Source organism: Thermobia domestica, chromosome 9 (assembly GCF_964235325.1).
Source record: "Thermobia domestica chromosome 9, izTheDome1.hap1.1, whole genome shotgun sequence".
Classification (NCBI taxonomy): Eukaryota; Metazoa; Arthropoda; class Insecta; order Zygentoma; family Lepismatidae; genus Thermobia; species Thermobia domestica.
This window is the reverse complement of record NC_137462.1, coordinates 180,756,613-180,782,806: the sequence shown is the minus strand read 5'-3', so window position 1 is coordinate 180,782,806 and position 26,194 is coordinate 180,756,613. Positions and strand designations below refer to the sequence as shown.

Below are 26,194 nucleotides of genomic sequence, written 5' to 3'. Positions count from 1 at the left end.
TTCCGTTTTTTAGGGACGTATGGCTGGCATATAATTTCCACATTCTCTTGACTCCATTGGAAAATTTTCTTGCGACGCCCATGATGTCCACTTGTAATTAGCGAGCCATATTTCCCTATTCTACTTAAACACCACCACAATGATCTATATTCATCGCGATTTCTTGTTGAATTCAATTGGAAATTTGTTGCTATTGTTGTCTTCTCCGCCTTGTCAAATTTTGGACTAGAGGGATCTTCGCTCCGCCACTGTTTAGTGTCCAATTCTTTTATCTTTTGTAACAATGATCAAGCCATTCATGATGTCGAATTATTACTCATTATTATCCCAGAGATAACGGTAATAGCAAGTCATGATTACGTAATTTGTTAGTTAACAAATTTTTTTTTTTTTTTTTTTTTTTTACAGTATCTCGTTACATCCTTGGGTAGAAATTATCTGCTTTCAAAAGTATTCCATTTCTGTTACAGTAGCAATTTGCGATTTCTATTGCCTTCAGGTTATGTAACGTAGAAGTACCTACCATTTATAGAGAAATTAACGAAGAAAGCTTATGCACAGAAAGGAAACGAGTGACGAGAGTGCGAAATGTCTACTGTTCGCCAACGAAAAGCACGGGTAATGTAAATATTTTATAATTATCCTGTGAAAGTGAAGCACAGTATATTCTCTATTTTTCTAAAAAGTGTGAGTTCGTGCAAGTGTTTTGAGTGCAAGGTGTATGGTTGGAAGTAGTCTGTAAAGAATTTTGATGTAACCATAGCGTAATCTGTATTATAAATCAGTTCCGAACCGGCGAGTTCGGGTGTGCGTACAGAGCTACTTCTATTGTGGTAGCCGTAAGTAACATACATTACTTGATTTAAGTTCTTGTAGTCTAGTTGAAAATGGTTTCTTTGCTCCAGTGTAGACAAGCAACGATGGATTTTCTCTAAGTACAAGGAATTTCCGTGGAATTTGTAATTTGTTTTCAGTGGTACATAATATCTATTTCCTTCAAATACGTCATCCTGTTATAATGTAATACGCCAATATCGCTTATTGAAACGTCTGGTTTGGTACAGCAGTTATTCAAACAACCACGCAACGACTTGTTGGCAGTTTTGATCGATTATTTATTGATTGCATAACAGGAAATGATGTGAACTACCACGCTCTGAAGAGATATAATACGACCCTAAAACCATTATTTGCAAATATTCTTCATGGAAATATGTATAATTTCGCGTGCAGAAGACTTGCATGTGCTCTAAAACACGAGTAAATCGTACGAGAAACGTCAAACTTTAAAATAAAATTATTAAAAATAGGCTTTGTACCGCAAAATAGGTACAGAATGTTAAAACTGGTTAGCTTAGGGTAGGGTACATCAGTTTCGGTTAGGCTCAATATCTCTGAACTTGATCAAAGGCACTCTAAAAAACACCTAAATTAACTTGATCCTGAATGTAAGAGTACATTGTTAAGTTAGAATTTCAAAGAAAGGATGCTGGTCAAGTTTTGGCACGCCACATATTGGACCGGCCAGTCAAGTTTACAGGTAAAAGTCAGTACTCTGCATGAAAAAACTGCAATACATGATCAGACGGATCTATCAAATTTTGACTGATTGGTTACATTTTTTTAGGTTAGGGCTTTCAGGTTGGCTCTTCCAAATTTTGATAATTTCGTACATTGTCAGGTTAGGTTAGAACTTAGAACCGTCTTACATCCATTCCAAACGTCCATTACTAACGTACGAAACGAAAGGTTAGGTTAGAACTTAGAACCGTCTTACATCCATTCCAAACGTCCATTACTAACGTACGAACCGAAAGTTCCCGGCACCTATTTCTACCCAATTTGAATTCTTGTATTCTGTCACCTTCCGCTTCAGTAAATAGTTACACATACAATACTTTCACTTCCATTCTAAATTCATTTCAATATGCACCAGACTTCCAGAAATTACATATACATACTCTTATTCCTTCACGAAAAATATTTCACATCGTATTTTACGTATAAATTTTCTATTTGGTAGAACCGTCTGCTCGAGTGAACCCAAAAAGACAAAACGCATTTCCGTGTAAGTCAAATTTCGGCACATTACTCGAAATAATTGTTGAAAAATTATAATTTTTTCACTAATTTCCTTCAAATTGTTCTGCAAAAGATTTTCGCTGGGAGACATGGCATTAGGGCATTACTCCATTTACCATGGATAAAATTCAAAGGGGGCCATCAGAAGTAGTTATTGAAAAATTGCGATTGTTTTACGATTTGTATATAAATACAGTCCAGACATGTGCTATAAAAACTACAGTGCAAGAAACAAATCATGCTGTGCTAAATTGCCACTGGAAAGTACGAATGCTATCTAACCAAATTAGGGCAGGATGAAGCTGATGGGTCCGCGCGGGTGTGCGTCTGAAGGAACTAGGCGCGTTAGCGAGGGTAGTGAAAACATGTAGGTTCGTATACATCTGTAATGGTTTCACATCAATAACACTACACTTGTAAATAAAATATGGCTTTTGTACACTTGCAGAAATACTCTGCTAGCGAAAAATAGTACCGAATAAAATTACCTTTCATATATTCTCACTTATTTCGATCGTCGTATAGCACTTGTAATGATTTTACATTAGTAAGTCTACACTTGTGAATATAAAATACAGCTGTATATCTTATTATTTAATTCTTTCACCTGCAGAAATTAGTTCCGTTTAAATGTGTCTTTCCATGTTAAGTGGTGAATTTTACATGTAAATTTTCCAAAATGTGGTCTACTTATACTTGACCAGCACCTTTTTGGGTACTTTTACTTGAGAAGCGTTGTGGCACAAGAAATGTTTTTCACAGTTGTTATAGATCTCGATGAGACGAACACAATAATGAAGAAAAATTTCGATCTTAGTTTCAGAACTAAAAATAATAGCAGTTTTATTGTAATTTCATTGTTGCTTGAGAAGCGATTATCGGAATTTCCGAAGATTGGGTTATAGAATTTTTTTGTATCGTTGTGTTATTGTAGAAATCTATAATAATTGTGAAAAACATATGCCACAATTCTGAAAATGCTTAAATAGGGGAACGTCCGGTCCAGATGCAAACGAAACACAACACTTGTCAAATACACGTTTTAAAACCAATTCATAAATGTAGTGCCTACAAGGAAGGTATAGAAGATCATTTTGGAACATCTGCTCTAGCAGAATAAAAGCACCGTTCACATGACACATATTGCAGGGAATAGTGTGACAACAAACTGCCTGCACGAACTTTACCAAGTTCCATTCTTCAAGCTAATGAACTGTAGTAGAAATATGTTCGTTCTCCTCTTCATGATGACAAACTGAGAACACCAATTAGCCTCTCATGAGCATCATCTGTAATAAATATTGATAACCCGTCGATAGTCTCTCTGCCAGTCAAATTCGGCAGTAGTTTTCCGTCTCATTGCACAACTAACACACTTGATGCACTCCGAAATTGTTTTTGTGGTCTTATGCAACTTCGCTACGGATTTTCTTCAGCATCGATTCATATTTATTACTAGTTCCTTTACATTATGGCCTAATGTTTCTGCCGTCGCTGTCAGAATATGTATTCTCGTTCTATCAGTGGACTTGTATCGATCAAGAGCAGCAACCTGTCTTGGAGTTTTAAATTAGTTTTTCCCCATTTACATCTCTTGCAGGGTCCGGGCGCACACAGGCACATATTTACATTTTATCTTACATACTCAACTGGGTTTTCCTCTTCATTTCTTGAAATGCTTACCTCCGTGTATTTTGATGTAAAATACATACAAATCATTTTCAGAAGTGCATTTTTCTTTTGCGTTCCTCTTTCTAATAAAGCCGCGCATATCCCTCTTGTTCTTTTCGAACCAAACTCATCTCTTTACATTTAGTTGTGTAAGAGTTATTACTTGTGAAAAAGATAAATATTTTCACAGGTAATAATTCTTAGACGACTAAGGCTATCTTTAAAATAGTGCCAGATTTGTGTTTCTGGTGAAACGCCACCTCAAAACGATATGTCACATGACCCTCTTCCTATTTGAAAATTTTTATCTGAATCCAAGATAGCGGACTTCAAGATGGTCGCTGTGACAATACTATACAACATTAGGTGTGTTTCTTCCTCTAGTTCCATTATCCAGGGTATTTTTGCGTTCCCTTAAGCCGTTTCTAAATTACAAGATTTTATTCCAGATTTTTCCCATATATTATGTACTGTAATCGGATTCAAAATTTTAGGTCGCTTGGGGCACCATTTAATATTATTCAATGAAGTTAATTTTTCTCCTTCCTTAATTTAGTCCCATATGGAACCATTTTAGGGGGTGAGTCCAAAGAAATTAGGAAATCAAAAATTAAGGACCACCCTAATGTACACTCATGTCCAAAATTATTGTCGCATATGTATAACTGTCTTGTTGTAAGAATATAATATAATGATAATTTTGCAGGGTACTTTTAATACTGATGCTATGTGTATAATCGGGAAATGTATTATTGTGGTAAATTTATAGGAAAAGAATTATAAATACGAAAATTAGAATGAGTGAAACAAAATATTGCTAAATGGACAAGAAAGTTTTATTTTTGTTTTATTGTTCTTATTTACTGCCTTTTCGACGTGAAATTTGCCACATACATGTCTTTGCCGATTATATACGTACTAACATTATAAGAAATACAGGGCGTATTCGTTATCAAATTATATTCCTACAACAACATATTTATAGACATGTGACAATAATTTTGGACATGAGTGTACATCATTGAACGTCTTTTTTTCTTTTTCGGAGATTCGGTAGTCGTTACTTTGAACAATTAATTTATTAATAGCGCAGTTATTCGGTTGATTTTTCATTGCGCTTTAATTCGTCAGATAGAAACACTGTAAATAATCTTCCAGTGTACAGGTGCTACTTCTCCAACACTTCAGTGGCTCCTTTTCTTCACTTCACATACTGCTTTCAACTTTGCATAATTTCAGTTGTATAGACACTCGTCAGTTAAAATATCATTATAAATGTGTTGTGTAAATTTTTACAAATATGTGGATCCGTACATTCAATCGGCACCATATAAATTCATTCTCTCAGTATTACTCGTTTGATTTATCTCTGCATGCGACGAAGTTCTGGAACTAATTTCCTTGTTTACAAGTGACATCAGCCACGTGACAGGGTTGTCAGAAGTACTGGTTTTACTTGATATGTAATTTTTCATGAAAACGAAAAGAATATACTCAACCGAATCCAACTTAATTAAAGCAATCGTACACATACTTTAAATAATTTTGCGCTGAATACGTAAAACTATTTAATACTTGATCGCAGGGTGGATTGATTTAAATCAGTCTGATTTAAATCACGATTTTAATCAAGATTTAAATCACTTGATTTTTTTTAATAAAAATCGTTGATTTAAATCAAATTTCGAAATAAATTAATTTAAAGTGAAAATAAGTAAAATCTCGTTTCTGTTCTGTTATTTCTATTATGGAAGATAATAATCATAATACAATGAGACTCCAATGTATGTACAACACAGTATGAAAACGAGTATCATGCAGAGGATGATTAGGGAAAATCCCGTTTTGAACGGGTAACGGGAGAATCCTGCTTTCTTCTCTTCGTAACATAGGGTTTTTAAATCGTTAACTATTTCAACGGAGAAATCACCATCGACATTTAAGACAAAAATTCTTTTATGTCCACGTCTATTTGTTTGTTTCCAGATAATAAGGGCGTATTTAGAGGGGCCCGATCCCCTTTCCGAAACAATAAATAAATAAATAAATAAATAAAACTTTAGGCAAAATTTATGTACTAAATACATAGAACGAAGTTCCTCGGGATCGTAATACGGCAAATTTTGGATGCGTTAAAATATCGAATAATACTTTTGATAAAGTGGATTCTTTCAAATATCTAGGATCAATATTTGAAACAGACGAAAACGATGTCTACGAAGAAATTAAATGTCGACTAAACGCAGAGAATTCGTGTTATTATTCAGTTCAAAATCTCTTGTTACGAATTCTGTCCAGAAATTTGAAGATTAAAATACATATGCTTGTTGTTCTCAGGGTGTCTAGCAAGCAAGCATAATCAAATTCCCTGACTTTTCCTGACAAAATTATAATTTTCCGTGACTCCGTCATTCTTTTTTTTTTTTTAGTAACTCATGAAAAGTAAGTTATATTTAAATCATGAAAATTAAATCTTTCAGTTTTACGTCCTACGATTATGCCGGTTAGGCTAAAGGAAACGGTGATGATGAGTAATGAATGAAATGAAGAAAGCGGGGGGAAATGGGAGAACCCCGAGAAAACCCATGACCACGGTGTTTGTCCACCACAAAGTTCACACGGTGCAAGCTGGGATCGAACCAGGGAACCCAAGCACCAGAGGTGAACGCTCTACCAGTGAGCCACCGCGCCCCCAACTTATATTTACTGTAAAGTGAACTGTAAGTTTTCACCATTGTTTATATACTTATACAATATTCTACAGACGTACAAACGAACCAATTCATTTACCTGTAATTTATGACTATTTTAGTGGCATTTCTTTACCCCTCACAGCCTGGGAAAGATTTTTTCCTGATACACAATGAAATTCCCTGACATTTTCCCTGACCCTGCAAATTCCCTGACTGGTAGACACCCTGCTTCTGTATGGTTGCGAAAATGGTCGCTTACTATGAGGGAAGAACGTAGACTGAAAGCATTTGAGAACAAGATCCTAGGGTCATCAAGTCTAGGAGACTCAGGTGGGCAGGTCATGTAGCCAGGATGGAAGAAAATAGGAACACTTTCAAATTCTTAACTGGAAGACCAATCGGAAAACGACCATTAGGAAGATCTAGGCGCAGATGGGATGACAATATTAAGATGCATCTAGCAGAAATAGGAATACAAAATAGAAACTGGATCCAGTTGGCTAAGGATAGAAGTCAGTGGAGAGCTTCCGTGAACGCGGCATTGAACCTCCGGGTTCCATAGGCCATAGAGTTAAACAGTTAATTTTGGGCGAAATTTATGTACTTTACATGTATTTCGTGCCGCTGGGTAGTTTCGATGTTTTAAAAAATATACTCCTGCCAAATATCAGGAACTTTCGTGAAAAGAAAAGTGTCATGTTGATAAACGTTGCTGTACGTTTTTTCCTTAATGCTTAAGAAATATTGTTTCGGATTGAAATAGGTTAACGATTGAGGATTAATTCGAAATTAAACCAAAATACTTTCACTTAAATGGCATAATTGTCATTTAATATTAAGCCTTACTTCACGTTAGGTGCAGAGTTACGAGCTGTACATTACCACATGACTTACATGGGTATGCAGGATTACATTTGCAAAATTCCAGCGTTTTACGATATGTAGAAGTGGGTCAGGGTAAAACTTTCTCACGCACCCCTCGTTAGCCGGTAAATTTCAAAGAAACCATACATGTGCAAATTACTCAAACTATTGATTTTCGAATCCCGGTTCATATAGGTGAAAATGTTCCAAAAATACTTGTAGAATATTCCTTTGTAAGGAATGCATCGAATTACCAGTCACCCTGTATATTAGTTATAAAAATAAATTTAGGCTAATACGAAATACTATATTCACTGTTCGGGAGGATTTCCCCTCTGGAAAGGTACAAAGTATCTCTAAAGGATATTGGGATTCTAGAGAAAGATGCAAGCTCAAGGACAACAAGAGTGAATTGTCAGGAAAGAACGAAATTGCTCATAGAATTCTTCGTCACATGACTGGCTGTCCTCGAATGTTTTACTCATTCAAGATCTTGTATGATTCTCACCAGAAAGCAACAGGGAAAAGAGTAATTTCAGGTTCAACTTGCAACTGTTCAGTGCGATGGTATTTTGTGAAGAAGGGATTTTCTATCTATTGTGTTTATAGTAGATCTATTTTCAAATTATAGAGAATTTTTTCCGTGGCAAACACGTATGAGCTCAGAATAATATCCTGTCTGTTATGAATGGATTATTATACCACTGGAGGAGTAAGATTATGTCCGTGTATGTGAAAGAAAGGTTCTGTCTCATAATAAGTTTTTTTTTTTTTGTCAGGACTAAAGAAAATTTGATTGTATTATGGAGATGTCTTTTAAGGGAGGTTTCATTGTTTTGTTTTTTGAGTTTCGCAGTATTTTGAAGTGCGTGAAAAAATGGTGATAAGACTGAGTTAATGTAAGAAGTATAATAATAATTTGGTAGGAGCAATTAGAAAAAAAAAAAGCTACAGTGCACCGTAGACCTAAAACCTGTTCACAGATCGTTATTGTGAACTCAATCGAACACTGCAGTGTAAGTAGTAGAAGCAGAGTTAGCACAAATTTGCATCCTAAAAAAGTATAATTCATTTTGAACGACGTCCCACGGCTATACCCTTCACGCTAAAGAAGACGGATGATTAATAAAAGTGAATAATTGTGAAATTAAAATTTTCTTCTCTTCCACCGGGAATCGAATCCGGAACCATATGCACCAAAGGCACCCGTTAACCAGTCAATCTACTGAGAGGGATTTTGGAAGAATTACAGAGATGATTTAAAAAATCGAATGTTATTTTTTCTGTCAGTTTCAAAAACTGCCTTTTCCTTCATCCGAGCCATTGAGGATAGGAAACTTACCACTGGTTTCTTTACATTTTTCAAAAATGATTGACTACGGTTATATATATAAATATTTTTAGTATCATAAAAATTGTTATCGCAAAGTCCACAAACTAAATAATTTCTGAAACAGTTCCCAGTTACCGATGAAGAAATTTTCCATACTGACAAGTTTTAATTGTGGCTGGGAAAAAAAAAAAAGTTAAACCCTAAAAATAAGTTCACTCGTCCGTGTGATTATTGTGCATATGATATCCCAACCCTTGTCTAAAACTCCTTTAACTCACGTATAGAAAGTTTCAAATACACATATCAAGTAACGAAGAAGACCTTTATAAAACCTAGAAGTCCCGAATGAGGACTGAGGAATGTAATGTCTCAATAGTCCTAACGTAATGACCTTGCAGTTCCTGATATCGTCCTTGATTCTCGTGCCAGTATTCATCTTAGTGACCCCGAAATCATCTCATTCAAATTTTCTTTCGTGTATAACACACGGAGATTTGTTGTCAGCCTCTATGTTAATAGTAATTAAGGAAGAACAAATTCTTGTAAAGAGCTCTGTTTCTTCACAGACCAAGGCAGATGGAGAACTGCAGCAACGACACTATAATTGCTGTAACAGTGGTGTTATTTTAATATTGTTGTATCGGACAGAAAATGTGCAAAAATAAAAAGAAAGAAATCTTTGAGTTTTACGTCCCTAGGCTAAAGGAGACAGAGATGATGAGAAATGAATGAAATGGTGGAATGAAGAAAGTAGGAGGAAACGCGAGAACCCCGAGGAAACCAACGCACATGGTGTTTGTCCACCACAAAGTTCACTTGGCGCGGTCTGGGATCAAACCAGGGATCCCATGCATCAGAGGTGAACGCTTACCACAGAGCTGCCGCGGCCCCTAGAAAATGTGCAGTATACAACGGTTTACATATATATACTAAGGAGCTTTTGTGTACCCTGTGCTCCGTGTTCCCTGTAACAAATAAAGTCGCGATACAAGAACAGGAAAGAAAGAAAGAAAAAAAAGGAAACATGATAAAACATGCAAGGTGTTGCATGACTTTTAGGAAAAACGATTGAAATATTTGAACGATGAGTATGCAAAGGCTTATAGTAATGCACAAGTGTTAGTAATCTGTTTAAGTTTCCACATGTGCGACTGAAAAAACACGAGTCACTGTGATATTAGCTGTAACAGCTGCCAGAAAGAAAACTTCCACCGTTTGTCATTTTCAAGAGGAAAACTGCTAAAGGAGACATTTCCAAGGGGTATTGTGGTCCATGTGTAGGATTAAGCGTGAAAGGAGTCCCCTCCGCTCTCCTAATACCTTGTGCGGTGACCTTCGGAGCACATGGCCCTAGAGTTCGAATTCCGGTGCGAGAGCATTAAAATTTGAACACATTACGTTGATTCGGACTCTACCTTAAGTGCCAGGTCCATGTCACATATAAGCTCGTACTAAAAAGGAACGCTACACTGCAACCATCTTTTTTAAGAGTTTCTAATTTTCTTTTCTATAACATGTAACGTACATATTGTTCATGTTCTTAATTATTTTATTATTACTGGTCTCATTCTCCTATAGCTATTTTTTTTCTACAACTATACTCTCATCCAATATTTTTCTCAAGACCTCATGGCTAGGTGGTAGAGTTGTCATTCTCTCTTGGCAATCATTCAGGGGGGACAAACTAGAACAAATAAAACATCTCCATGCATTACGAAGTGAACTCGCGCTGATTTGACAGCGTAACGTCGATGCTCCAAGCTCTTGATGTTTCCATCAATAAGCCATTCAAAGAGCTTTCAACTGTTGTTGATATAGTAACTGGATTTTAACTCGTGCTGATGCTAGAACACCAACTGGACGTCTGGATAATTTTAGCATGGAAAAAGTCTCAGAAGACACCATCTTCAAGAGTTTTAAAGTTAGTAGAATATCCAATGCTATGGAAGGTATAAAAGCTGACCTCCTTTGTGAAACCAATGCTTGCTCAGAAGACCGCATGAAGAAGAAAGTGAAGAGGACTCAAACGAGTTGAATGTCACATGGATGTGAAGCAACATTAAAACTATGTGTTCTTTCTGTATAATCTTCTCCCGAGGACAAAATACGTCAGTATGATCATTTTGTCAGTGAAACGAAGATAAAGGTGGCCTGATAACATCTATTAAACTGTTATGGTGTGATAAGATTCTTTTTATTTCAGCATCAATTTAGTTTTTATATTGTACGGTATGTAAGGTTTTACTTGTTGAATTTCTTATAACAGATACCTAATAATATACATTATTGTGAATGTAGTGGTAGAGCGCTCACCTGTAGTGCGAGGGGTCCCTGGTTCGATACCAGGCCACATGAGTTTGTAGTGTACGACATAGTGTCCGTGGATTTTCTTTGTGATCCTTTTCCTCCTACATTCTCATTCCAACAATTTTAATTATTATTTACTTCCCTCAATTATCCGCCTCCCTTAATTTAAAAGGTGTGTAATCGTGGAACGTAAAACTAGAAATTTCATATCATTTTATTATTCTGAACCGTCCCCGTGATGTCTGCACCCAAAATCTTCTGTGCAAATTTCGGTTAAAACAAATAAATAAAAATGCGTGAACATGGCTTGATAACAACAACCTTGTCTATTTTATTCATTCTATTTAACGCATCATTGCCTCACTTTCTTTCCTCTGTTTACCTGAGTTCGAAGTGGATTCGTTTGGTATGCAACGAGGGATGGGAGGAACACACGTGCAGTACTTACTACCGATACTACTCTGCTTCTGAGTAGGTACGTATATTAAAGGAAAAACTTAATTACTTTCTTATTATGTTCCTTCAGTTCTTATGAATATGAAATTCTTATAGATATCCTACTAATCTAAAAGAAATGAAAAAAGAAAATGATTCGATTCGGCTTCAAAATACTATGAGAGTTTGTAGTATTTCATTCCGTTCATTCGTCCACAGACATTCCGTTGACATCCCTACTTTATATCATACATTGAGCTTTCACTTTGAGTCTTAGGAGAAGTTTTTTTTCTTTCTTTCTTTCTTTTTTCCTTCCATATTACGTACGAAATCTTGACAACGGAAGCTAATATACGAGGTGTGGCAATTAAATAACGAAACTGCCCATCTCCTGTCGCACAGGATCGTAGGGAAGGAGGGGGGAGGTAGCTAATGATGTGTTGTTGATCTTGAACCTTCATGAGCAGCCACTATTTGTTTCATAATTCTGAAAGCTTTCCTTTTCTTTGCAAGCTTGCATGAAGAGGACAGTGTTCTGTAGTAGTGCCGGAATCATGGTGAACAGTAAAGTTGAGCAACCCGTTAACATCAAATTTCGGGTGAAATTAAAGAAATAAAACGACGGAATGTTGTGCAGTGTTAAAAAAAAAAAAAAAAAAAAAAAAAAAAAAAAAAAAAAAAAAAAAAAGGTGTATGGTGATAATGCTATGTCACGTGCGCGAGTTTTCGAATGGGACAAACGATTTTCAGAAGGTAGGGAGGAGGTTGAAGATGATGAACGACCCGGCCGCCCTTTGAGTTCAAGAACGGACGAAAATGTTCAAAAAATTAATGAATTTGTGCGGAAAGACAGACGTCTGAGCATTCGGATGATCGCAGACATGACGAACATTAACAAAGAGACAGTAAGACAAATTTTGCATGACAATTTAAACATGACAAAAATTTGTGCAAAAATTGTTCCGAGAAACCTCTCCCAGGAACAAAAAGACATTCGGAAGACCATTTGCTGTGACGTCATGTAACGACTCAAAGCAGAACCAGACTTGCTAACATGTGTCATCACATGTGATGAAACATTTATTTTCCAGTATGACCCCGAGACTAAGCGTTAATCCATGCACTGGAAGACTCCCATATCGCCTAGAATGAAAAAAGCACGAATGAGCAAGTCGAAAGTGAAGACAATGCTCATCGTTTTTCTTCGATATCAGGGCTATCATCATAACTGAATGGGTGCCTCAGGATCAAACAGTGAATCTGACCTACTACAAAGAAGTCGTAATCAAGCTGAGGAAAAGAATAAGGAAGAAGAGACCGGCTTTGTGGAAGAATGATGCATGGATCCTCCACCAAGACAATGCGCCTGCCCATAATGCCCTTTCTGTGAAGCAGTTTTTTAGCAGCCAAGCGCATTCCTGTGCTCGACCATCCTCCGTATTCTTCAGACCTGGCTCCCTGTGACTTATCTATTCCCAAAAGTAAAAAGTGCATTGAAGGGAACACATTTGCAGTCTGTGGAAGAGGTGAAAAGAAAAACGGCAGAGTTGTTGAACAGTGTGACATCTGATGACCTACAGCATTGCTTTGAACAATGGAAGGCACGTATGCAGCGGTGTAAGATAGGGAAGGGGAATATATTGAAGGGGATAACAGTCAATTGTAACTTTCTTTGCAATATATCACATTTATGACCAAGTCTCGTTGTTTAATTGCCACACCTCGTATATATTTGGCAGACAATCTGGACATTAAGTTTAAACCGATAGATTCAACAATTTACTCTCTTTCCTCCCTCCCTCCCATCCGTAACCCAGCTCCTTTACTGGATATTTGTGAATTTCCTTTCGTTACTGCAAAAATTCCTGGAAAGCACAATTACCGGAATAGATTTAGTCTAGGTTAATTTTGTTTTTCACTTATTTTTTTGATAATTTATTGTGAACATTTTCATACAAGAAATGGTTTCTATCATCTCAACTTAATAATCACTCAATTTTAGCTAAAGACGGAAGGAAAAATGTAATAAATATGAAAAATTGTGATTTACAGTCTACGCGTAAGATTTAATGAGCATAAGTGTAATGCATGGTAGATGAGAAACCCCTTGGTTGAGAAAAAAAAAATGTAGTTGATTTTTACATTATATATAGACCTGGAAATTTGTTAGTCGTGACCTGGGGAAACCAGGGAATTCGTGTTTGCCAAATAAGTGGAAACCCTGTCATGGTAACTTTTGAAGATTGCGCTCTATTTATGTGCTCTTCAGTCTACAGGAAAGATAATTGTTTGATCGGAGAGCGTGCTGCACAAACATTTACCCCCACATTCCATTAAAAGGATTGAATTCGGTGGGAGGATGTCTGCTTAGTTTACTTTGATGTTAATATGCAGGATGATGTAAATGCACAAAATCGACCTAATTATTTCTTAAATAAAAATATATAATCTGAAAAGCAAACACTAATCTATTCTTCAGTTTCGCCAGTGTCATTGCCTTTATAAATACGTTATCTGAAGAAGACAGTGATACATTCTCGAAACTTTAATATAGATTAGTAATAATAAGTGATTTTTTTTGGTTGGATTTTATTTTTGTTTATACGTAGTTCCAAAGCTAGAGTGATCAGTATTCGAATTATTTAATTTCATTTTTGTCCTTAGCATTGGAATATTATGTATTATCTATATTACACACATGTGTAAAATTACAGTAGCACCTGGCTGTGACTGAGTACGAACAGGAAAAAGAATTCGATAACGTCAGTACAGAGTAGGCGCAGCCATAATACTAAAGTGTCCAGCAGACCATCAGCTCAAGTGAGAAGAGTTTCGGAAGAGGTGCTAGCAGTGTATACGTAACGTCGTGACTCAAATACAGTATTTTAATGTTTTCTCTGAAGTAGAGAATGATTGGTTACATGGAGACAGATCAAACAGGCAGAAATGTCTCGGGGTCATCATATCCCATATTAAGTGCAGCTTTCACAATTTGTGACTTATCTCTTCGTCTACAATTTGCGGCATATCATTTTATAATACATAAATATTCCTCTGGTTCTTTGTTTTGTTTCTTTGATTGTTTCCCATTTTTTTTTTTTTTTTTTTTGGTAGTAGGTAACAGGGTTGGCTGGTTTAAACCAGCTGTTTTTTAAAAGAAAAAAAAAACTGGTTTAAACCAAAATTAAAAAAAAAAAAAAAGTGCTTTAAATCATGTGAACTTAATGGTGACGTTTCCACATATCAAACCATCCGCATTACGTTTATCTACTTTTCACCTTTTAATCAAGGGGTCCCGTGTTCAATTCTCGGTCGAACCACAACCTATCTTTCAAGTGTAAACCAAGTAGCGATTCGAGGTGTCCCTTTAAGCGAAAGTCTTCTCCTTGGTATTTCATAAGGATGTTAAGCCTAAACATACGAAATGAAACCAAATTATATGTTTCTACTTTAATGAATGCCTTTTATATTATAAAGAAACCATGCTTGCCTGTTATTGATAGAAATTGGCAAAATTTATCAACTGCCTACGTAGCTTCCAACATCAACTTGGATTTGACTTAGTTTTAATTTTATTGAATGATATCTACATACCAAATTTGTAATTTAATACCTCAGTTTTAGCGTAGTGATTATGATATATTGACCTTAAAATTTTACATACAAATACATTTAAAGTAATAACAGGATTTTCCCAATGGCTAAGGCGGGAGTTTCCCGATTTATATATAATTCTGCTTGTGTAACTGTTTATCTTTTCGTCCTTTTGAAATGACTCTTGACAATTATAATAACAAGTACGCCTATATAAAGATCAGTACAATGTATTTTTATCAGGAGTCCTTCGTGAGTGTCGGCAATTGCATTTGTGACCAATTAGTCCTGGTTTCGTGTCCAAATGGACAATTTCTCGTGGATGTAAGTCGAGAAGCGGTTTGGATTCCGCTTTAAGCTTATGTGACCCCTTCCAGCATACCCTTGTTGTTGCATAATAACACCAAGGCGAAACAAACTAATTTCTGTCCATATCTAATATAAATACATAGAGTAAATTATTTAAACCAAAAGAACCTGTTTTTTTTCAATAAAAACCATGGTTTTTGCCAACCCTGCTAGGTAGTTAGTGGCAAGCACGGTGTTTGTAATGAAATACACTCCTTTTTTTTGTCACTTTAATTTAGAATATCAGTGTATTTGGAATGGGTGCGTGAATAATGTTTTTAAGGGCTTCGTGAAACTTTTGGCGAGAACTAGTCTTCGAGAGTTAAGGTGAAGACACTGATGTGTGAAATATCTTAATATTATCCTACGAAAGTTGAATATATTTCAAGCATATATTGATTATTGCCGAACTTCAGTTTAGCGGGAATTGATTAATGTGTTATCACTTTTTTATGGTACCAAGCCACGTGGTAGGAGGTTAGTGAGTTTGCTTTTTACTTATTAAGAGAGCATTCGTGCAACTTAGTGATTGAATTTCTCGTCTTTGTGTGAAAGACCCGAGTTAGTTTTTCGATACAGGGATTTGTTCGAATTCCACATTAATGAAAGTGTAATAAATATTGTCGGTTCAGAAAAGATGTATTAAACATATGAAACAAGAATATTTGCTTCGTAGTATAAAGATCCCAGATACATAATAATAGTCCAATGAACTCGTAGAATTCACGGTGGCTGGTTTGAAAAAGGATTCTAATCAACCAAGTTTTGTATGAAGGATACTTAAAAATCTTAAAATTCATTATAGACAAACTCTTACAATTATAGACTAGAAACAGATTTGAACTCTGTAGGACAAGGTCATGAGTTGTTTGCAAAGAGCTGCATATTTTCTTACTTTTTTATGTTCTTACATAGTGTTTTACAAAGGGTCCGAAACTTTTGGACCGCTTCATACAGCATTTAAAGCCTAAGGTGATGGCACTCAGATGTGAGCGACGCCACAAAATCTTGATGAAAAAATCAGTTTTACTAAAATAAGCACTTTTATATTACCAGAACAATGCATGAATCAAATTATATATGAATTCAATGCATTATATTAAATTTCAAGAATAGCGCAGGCTGAACAAGCATTCAATAGGAAAAGAGGACTGGTAACATCAAGAAATGTGCCGTTGGACGTTCGAAAATGAGTTATTAAAACCCTGGTATGGAACGTGGCGCTTTAAGGATCTGAGACGTGGACATTGAGAAAAGCTGAAATATCTAAGCTGGAAGCATTTGTAATATGGTGTTGGCGCAGAATGGTGCGCATATCATCGGCCGAAAGGAAAAGGAATAAAGACATACTAAAGAAAGCTAATGAAGGACGACAGATCATGAAGATAATAGGAAAAAAAAGAAACAACGTGCTTGGCCATCTTATTCGGCACTCCGATTGGATCACCATGTTGATAAAGTGAAAGGCAAAAGGAAAACCAGAAAGAGGAAGACCAAGGATAGAATATTCCGATGCTGTTACGAAGAAGATACTTTATCAAAGTATAAAACAGCTCTCCTAAGAGGGAGAAAAGTTTTAAAATTTCCAAGTTGCCCACCAACCTATGGTTAAGGTGAGAAAGAAGGAGGTATTAAATTTAACGTATTCTTAATCCTCTGTTTTGCATTTTACTTGCATTATGACGTGTTTAATGTTAATTCTATTAAGTATGCATGAGTGTGTAATCGGTAGAACGCAATAAGTAAGTATTACCATAATAGCAAATATCGGACACAATGAAAAATGCAATTTGATTTCTATCTTCTTTTTCAGGGTAAGAAGAATGATGTTGTCGGTATGGTTGCTGAACATTCGAGGAAGGGAGCAAAGAGAAATCTATCTATGAAACGATTATTTTTGTTTCTTCTGGGGAGTGTTCTCTTGCTGATTATTTTTGGTAAGTTTCCATAACTGTAGATTAGATTTGGGTGTTCTTAACAGGACCAAACTGTGTACTGTCGCTTTTGAACCTCATTCGTAGCTCATCACCTGTATATGTTTCACAGAAGCTATTTGAGGTGCGTTCATAAAACCTGTACATTCAATTAAATTTGAACGACTACAATATTTGAATGGAGCGCAACAAGTTTTACAGTAGATGTGCAAAAAGACCACCTCTAGCATTAATCCTGTTGAAAACAATTTTTAACATATTGGAGAACTTTCGCGGGACTCGACCATTAATGGAACACACATTTGTGACCGAGTGGGTAAGCATTTGCTTTCTGTATTTGTAGTCCCGAGTTCAGTGTCTGCTGAGGGTATTTGCTTGAGAGACAAATCCAAGTAATGGTTCGGATTTTACTTTAAACAGTAAGTCCTGCCTCATATAGCGTTGATGCTGAAAAGGGACGTTAAAATCCAGTGAATCATCAATCTGTCATTGACGGTGGCAGTCTCTTTACTAATTTGTTTGAGTTGTTTAGGAACGAGCTTATCTGGATACTTTCTACAAAGTTGTTTACTCACATAATGCATAATGAGCGTTTGTGAAAATTAATCTGATCAGTAAACACAGTAAAAATGGTATTGTATAATTTTCACAACTAATATATCTGAACAACACACACACGCTGTATTTTTAATTCTTGACATGACCAAACATGGAGACAACCTATTCGCTTTGAGAACTTTGAGAGATGATTTTCCGAAATAAGAGTAAGTATAGTTAAAACTAAATATACTTGTTAAAAAGTATTTTATAAGTATTGTCCGTCAACCTGTAGCTCTTGTTTTAACTGGATAGAATTGTAAACCTTGTTCAGTGACTTCTTCACATGATAAAGCAAAGTTTAATTAAATTTAGTTTATGAATACGGGTCGTTGGCGTGACATGTCGGTGTATTAAGTAACTATTCTATCAGGCCTTGTTTCCGTTTTGTACTAATACACAATAACACACTGAGCAAGGCTATGAGATAATATGTAAAAAACACTATCACGGAACAGTTTCAACACAATAACTGTGTCTTCATCAGACTTCCACTTCTTCTGGCTGCTTGGGAGTTGGTCATCACTTATATACTCTCCGGAGATCAACTTTTAATTAGGCTCCGCCTCTTCATTAAAAAGTAACACTTGTGTGGCTTTCACTTTCACTTTTTAGCTACACACGTGTCCAATTAAAAGTTTACTTTTTTCGCTGGATACATTCTGTCCTCTCCTTCCTTATTTTCCTTATTATTTTTTTCTCTTTCTTTTTGCTTTTCATTTCTTCTGCTTTAAGCAGAATCTTCTCCCACTCTTTATTTATCGAGAATCTTGCATTCCAATTCATCACCTTGTCTCCTGCCTTCATAATCTCCCTGACTTCCTTCCATTTTCTCACCAAAGTTCTGTTCTCTGCTTCTATGACCTCTGCTTCTTTCCACCTTATCCTGTGGTTTGTCTCTTTCTGATGCTTGTATATCGCATTGTTGCCCCTATTCAATCTTAAATCATCCTGGTGCTGTTTAATCCTTTCTTACATTTTCTTTTTTTCTTTTCTTTTTTTTTTTTAGTTTCTTCTAAGTAAATTTTGTTAACACTCCGCGCACCCTACTCTATATATTACTCCCCTTTGATCTTTGTCCGCTATTGCTTTTCTCTTGGTTCTTTTGACTAGTTCAATTATTCTGCTTCCTCCTTTCCTGTACGTCCTAATTCCTGCTTTCCGAAGCATTCTCTTTTATCTTCTCTGTTTCTTTGCCTAGACTTTCTATTCCAAACCATTTTTTGTTCTTGTCTTCTTCCTCTTTCTTTCTCTCTCTTGCTATGTTTCTTGTGACTCTATCCTCTTCTTTGTATCCATTTCCCCTTAGTTGTGTCCAGAACTTCTTTAAATCTGTTTTCCTCTGTTCTTCATTTGTGTTTAGGTCTCCTATTCTTTCTTCCATACTTTTTATGAAATTCTTTGTACCCTTATCCATATCACTTCGTTTGTGGCAATACACTCCCGTTGCACACTCTTTGTGGTACCAGGATGTAATAAACTCTCCTCATTCCGACTTCTTTATTTTCATAGAGCAGAGATTATTAAAAGCTACTTCTCTCAGCTTGTATATAACAAAAAGTTTGTTAGTTTACCGTAGTCGTTTCCACATTGAAAGGCCCATTTTAAAGTAAGACGCTTCACACGTGCTCTTTGTGTTACGTGTAAGATGTGTAGACCAGTGTTGTAAAGGCCTGGAAAAAACCGGAAATTTTGCGTAAAAAACCAGTTTTTACCGTTTTTTCCCGAGCTTGGAAAAAAAAACGGAAATTTTGAAAAAAAAAAATGAAATTTTCGAATATTTTACTACTTATGCTTTTAAAATGAAAACTATTTATATTTACTAGTTTACAGTTAAGACCATTGAGTACTTATGTTTCTTGTATTAGAATAGGAAAAAATGTATGGCAACAAATATATATGCACCACACATCCAAATACTTTAAAGTTTGCACCGTGATAGAATAGAGTTATGGCTACAAAAGATACTAAAATATAATTTTGCTAGATTATTGATATAGACGCATTTAAATTATCTTAAGCAATCTTATGAAGTTCCCGCTTTATGACAGGGAATTGTTGAAATAACGGGGGCAGGATCATTTTAGTTAATACCGGTATGTTAAGATCAAATATATATTTTATGGGGATACGTATTTTCCTTGTGCTGTGTAAAATTTCCGGAAATTTTGAACCCATTAAAAAAACGTTTTGTTTGGATATATTGACGTAAACCGGAAAATACAGTATAATTTAAAAACTGTTTTTTCGCCTGATGCTAGTCTTGTTTGCTCTAACGTGTCTGCAGCATATATACAATGCATTTCGCTAGCAGGAAAAATACGTAAAGCAACAGGCTTTAATTTTACTTTTCATTTTTCTGATGTCTGGTAAAAATCCCTCTTTATTATTTGTATATTTTTCGAACAACTCAAAAAAAAAATCCTATTTACACATACAGACATACACCACACAAGGCGTAAATGCATTGTATATATGCAATGAGAAATATATTAAAGAATTTGACATGTAAAACTTCCATTCGTTATTATTAGACTAGCAAAATGTATTCGCATGGGAAGAATACATTTCATTCTGAACATAAAGGGCACCAATAAACTTAGGGACCCCAAAAACTATGAATTTGACACTAGTATTTGTCATTTTCAATTACTTATCCATGTCACCCTATAGGAGTTCCAAAGGGGGCTGAATTTAAACGACATCAGGATTATCACTGTTCAGCTCAGCGACCCCCTAAAACTATGGATTCGACACTAATATCGGTCAGCTTTGATCATTTTTTATATATCACCCCTTCCCTCTCCATAAAGTTATGGCGCTGAATTTGGATTTATCTGTCATTGTTCGATCATTTTATATATCTCCTCTCCCTCTTCCCCAAGTTGCAGTGCTGAATTTGGATTTAAGCGGCATCGGAAGTGTCTCAGCGAAAACCATGGATTCGACACTAATATCGGTCATTTTCAATATATATCCCCCTTCCTTCCTTCAAGTTGCATCTTGAAAGTGACATGACAAAAATTATCCGAAACCCTAACCTCATCTATGTTGAAAATTTTATCGAGATCGGTCTGGTGGTTCAAGAGTTGTTAAGTTACAAATATAGTCAATTTCATTTTTATATAAATTTTTTCGCACTAGAAAACATGTATTTGTTTGCGTACAAAATTTTGTACATAAAGTTTAAATAAAAGTCTATATTAAAATATTAAATAAAGTAACTATATGTTTTAGTGTATGAGTATTAGTGAATTTTCCCTATTGTTCTCTTTTAAGAAGTAATTTGGTTAAAATTAACAAAATTTCACCAGATCAAAGAGCACATTAAGAACTCAATTTCACTCAAGAGCCCTATTTGTTGGAAGAGAAATGCTTCATTATGGTAGATGTGTATGATACTGTAAAAGTTCTGTAATTAATGCACAACTACGAATAAACGACTAAAAAGCACATAAAGGATATGAGTACACATTATTAATTTTCAAGAATACTTAGAACAGTTTTATTTTTGAATGCTTCTTTTTTAAATATTCGTAATATTGAAATTTCCCAGCTTATACTTTTCACGCGTACGGAAAAAAAAAGGGGGTTGCATTACTAGTAAAATTAACCTAATATAAAGATTTTTGTTATTTTCCCAATTTTTCCAGAAAGAAACTGTTTTTTACCAATGGGTTCAAAATTTCCGGAAATTTTACGACAATAGTCTAGACTGAAATCAGTTTCAAATTGCAAACACTGGAGAATGTTGGATGCTACATGAATGAAAACTATAGTGTAGTAATGACTTTGCGGTTATGGAGGATTATATTTACCCGTACGTAATTCCGAATGAAGCTGCATAATCCAAACTCACAGGAGGTTGTCTGGAAAACGGGCTGTTCATTCTATTAAATCATTAAGTCATCTAATGCATCGACTAGTGAAATGTTAGTTGAAACATATACTGACCTCCACACACCAATTACTCTGCCCGCTGGTCGAGTGGTTAGCACCTGTATCTGCGGTGTACGTGGTCCTGGATTCGATTCCCGGTGGGAGAGCACAAGAAACATAATTTCATAATCATTCACTTTCATTAATCATCCATCTCCTTTAGCCTAAAGGGCATATACATGGGATGTTAAACTAAAATAATAATAATTTTCTGCAGGCCATTCAGTGGTAGGGGTTGCTCTTCTGCTGGGATAGGGCGTCTTGAATTTCCTGGAGTTTTATAATGACGAACAATTATAACATGTTGAGGTATATTGCGTAGCCGGTTAAAAAACTAGGGTTATTTGCTGTGTTCCATTATCCCATATCATAACGTTAGTATAGAGGATTCTCTCTCTCTCTTTTTTTTCTTTCTTTCTTCTCTCTCTCTCTCTCTCTCTCTCTCTCTCTCTCTCTCTCTCTCTCTCACTCTCTCTCTCTCTCTCTCTCAGTTAGACAGTTTTGCTTGTTATGAAAACGCGAAATGACTGACGCTTGGTCATGACCCGATTGTGGGGTCGGTATTATACAATCAGGTATGTTTGTGGCACACACACTGCACGACGTGGTTTATCATTCTGATATACCTATGGACCCAGCTACAATTTGTTGATGTGAAGGCAAAGACGTTTGTGCAAAACTTGATTGTTGCTGAAAATACTCGAAGTTCGCTACTGGTAGAACGGACTGATATTGTAGGACTACGTTTGACACATAGTTAACAGTTTCTTCCGAAATAGATGTTCTGCCGCTGCTGTTTCTTTTTCAGGATACTGAATAATAGCGTTAACATTTTCAGACCACTAATTAATGCTGCTTCCTGTTGGTTGTGTCCTTGGTTACTCTCGCCTAAAATATCACCGGACTTGGATCAGTGATTTTCTGTATTTACACACCACGTCACGCAAGGTACTTTCTTCTCTGGAGTCATTATTGCTTTGCATATTTACACTAGCCTATATGACACCTAGCGCTACTAACAATATACAAAATTAAATATTGAGAGTTGTTAAACATTGCACAAAATCTCACTCACACAAGCTTGTATCACAGATGTTCTTGAACAAACTTTGGAATGGTATATATATATATATATATATATATATATCATTTATTAACAAGACATGCATGCATTTTGTCTCTTTAAGATAATTCTTCTTGCTGGTCTAATGACTATTCCGCGCCCCTTGGTGCATGGGGCCCGTTATTCGATTCCTGATACTAGAGGTTTTAAATTTTTCGGATTCCACCTTAAACTGTAAGTCCATGTCTCATAGCTTTATATATATATATACTGGCCTTTGGCTAGCTGGGGGCTCTGCCCCCAGACCCCCGCGTTCGCTCGGCATACGGCCTCGCATTCTTATCTATTGGCCTTTGAATCAACAGTGAATTCGTGAACTTGCTCTTCATATTTTCTGAATTTGCCCATCCGGGGGCTTCGCTCCCACACACAGTCTTTGCTCGGCCTACGGCCTCGCATCTCTTGAACTCACAATTCTATAGCTTCTTTTCCTATTCCAATTGCCTAAAAGGTAAGATTTTGTATCTCAAGAAAATGTCCATTTAAATAGCATGGGAATTTCTTCATCCCCCTTTAGACCCCTAAAAATTTAAAAATATTCACTTTTGGCAATTTTCCTGTCGGTTAGTCCTGGAAGGCTACAATTATGCCCAATTTCATCATTCTAATCCTGCCGGAAGTGCTTAAACATTTTGGGGTGTAGAAGACGTCCCATATAAATAACATGGGAAAGATTTTTCAGTTCCCCATGAAACCACTCTAAAGTTGGAAAGTTTTGTTTCTGATGATTCAGTTAGGTAACGCTAACGAAAACGTACAAGCATACCGAATTTCAAGTTTTTATATCAATTCTAAGTACCTAAAACATAAGATTATAGGTCCAAAAAAAGGCCCATTTAAACAACATGGGGAAATTCTTCATCTCCTCTTTAGGCCCCCTAAAAATTAAAAATATTAACTTTCGGCAATTTTCCTGTGGATTTGTTCCGAAAATCCACAATCATGTCAAATTGAATCATTGTAGCCCTATAGGAAGTGCTCAATAATTTGGAGGTGTAAGAGGTGTCCCATATGAATAACATGGGAAAGATTTTTCTGTTCCCTATAAAACCACTCTAAAGTTGAAATATTTTTATTTTTACTGATTTACTTAGGTAGTGCTAACGAAAATGTACAAGCATACCGAATTTCAAGTTTTTATTCCAATTCTAAGTACCTAAAACATGAGATTATAGGTCCAAAAAGGTCCATTTAAATAACATAGGAAAACTCTTCATCCCCTCTTTAGAAACCCTAAAAATTAAAAATATTCACGTTTGGCAATTTTCCTGTGGGTCAGTTCCGGAAAGCTACAATCATGCCAAATTCAATCATTGTAGCCCTATAGGAAGTGCTCAATAATTTGTCAACTCATAGTTTTATATATAGTTAGGATATATATAAGTGCGGAGTTTCTGAGCTATGGCTGTCTAAAATCGCGAAAAAGCTAAATTTCAATAGGCCCTATTTCGAATTCCAGAAACTGTGGATGGTGGTTCCTATTAGCGTAAAGGAAGCCACGCATACACAATCCAAAAATGCATATTTCATCAATTGTCAATAGGTGTAGAAGGTATTCGCTACAGGGTGTAATTCTCAGATATGGTTTGTAATAATCTAAAATATTATTACAATTATACATGTATTTTTCTATATTCCTGTTAAATTTTAATTTTAAAAAAATATTTATTCCCCTTTTTAAATTCTTTCTCCGCCACTGCTTCTTTAATGACCACGTTATTATACTCTCATCTCTTTAGTTTCGACATTAAAGTTTCTATTTAAGTAAAATAGATGACTATAAATAAATAATATAAATCACGGGAAGGAAGGAAAATACTTTGTAAAGATAGGGACCATCTCATCCAATGAGAGGCGCTAGAACGGTTTCCTGTAGTTCTCTTCTATCGCCCCCATCTCTAACTTGATTGTTATAGGTCCGATTGGCATTTTGCCTTTAAACCATTGGATGATAGTGTACAAAGACCGCTAAATCTGTGATGTTAGCGTCTAATCTTGAAGAACCTTTGTGAGCACAGGAGGGCCAACGAATGTGAGGAAATAAATTGAATAAAAATATATATTCTTATTGCTCCATCTCAACGACTATTACAGAAGAGTAAACAGAGGTAGGAAACAATAATAATTAAGTGAAATTCCGACATCAAAACGTTGAAGATTTAGTAACAAACTAATAATCGAAAGTAACGACAACAATAGTCATGTGGGCAGCCATGTTTGCAGTGACTGGAACCATCCATTCTTAAATTATAAATCCAGAATTTTCAGCAGTGAAAAGAAATAGTGAAAAGTTATTGTAGGTATCTTCACCCAATAAAAGTAACATTTTGTCTTTTTTTGTAATAAAACGTAGTATTGTTGTTCTGTTATCATGGCAGCCCCATGCAATTTCTATGCCGTTATAAACATTAACATAATGTCAGGTTAGGAAGGAGTGGCCCACCAGGGTTCAAAAATGTAGTTCTTTCGGCGAGGCATCTGCCAGAGATCCTTGACTGATCTCTGCAGATGTCTTAAACTTGTAATATGTAATTTTATAACCATTATTATCAATATTCCCCTCCACTCGGTGTAGAAATAGACCATTGCTTTGCAAACCGAGCTATATCACAACAAAATTTAACAATCCACAATAGGCAAGAGTTCTACCGTAGTTAAGTATCACACCGAAAATATATAATTGTTGATTTTAGTTAATGTATTGTGTGATTTAGTCGTAGTAAAGGTCAAGGTCAGGTCCATGATATGTAGTATTGATTAGAGTATTTACTTATTATTTATTTGTTTTGTTTAACCTCATTTCTTTTAAATAATTTCAAGACTAAAATAATTATGCCGCGAGTGTTTTTCGATAATTTTCGTAAATTTGATTCAGTCCATGACATCCATTTAGTGAAAATATACGTATGAAAGTGCAAATTTTATTGTTAGGTGCAAGGGATGCATTATCGTTGTCTACTGTGTCGACTAGGGTGCCATCTGTTACCCTTCGCTCAATGTTAGTTTTTTGTTTCAATAGAACAATTTTCACCAAACTCCTGCGGCGAGTTTGATAAGTAGCTGCTAATATGCAGTTATACGCTTCAACAACGACAACAACAACAAAAAATGGTCTTGGGTTATTTTAAATATGAAGTTTTAATCTTGATATGCTGTTGGTAATTTCATGTAGAAATTTAAGCCTAATGTGTTGGGAGTGAGTATTATTCAGTTATTTCAAGCAAATCCAGTTATTTCAAGACTGCAGAAAAGTGAGAGTGTGTTTTCGTGTTGT

The 26,194-nt window shown here is 35.6% G+C and overlaps 1 protein-coding gene across 4 annotated transcripts in view; it reads left to right on the top strand.

The window, feature by feature from the left end:
- The first annotated feature begins 202 nt into the window (after nucleotides 1–202).
- The window catches only part of NTPase (ectonucleoside triphosphate diphosphohydrolase NTPase), a 73,125-nt gene continuing 47,133 nt past the window's right edge, over nucleotides 203–26,194 (top strand). The window contains exons 1-2 of one of the 4 annotated variants that reach the window (XM_081725558.1): nucleotides 203–339; nucleotides 17,141–17,264. In XM_081725558.1, coding sequence (XP_081581684.1) covers nucleotides 17,165–17,264 — 100 coding nt within the window. In that variant the 5' untranslated portion in view covers nucleotides 203–339; nucleotides 17,141–17,164. Of the gene's footprint in view, nucleotides 340–409; nucleotides 619–682; nucleotides 840–870; nucleotides 977–17,140; nucleotides 17,265–26,194 lie in introns of those variants that run through there. The other 3 variants (XM_081725556.1, XM_081725557.1, XM_081725559.1) reach the window with 3 other exon arrangements.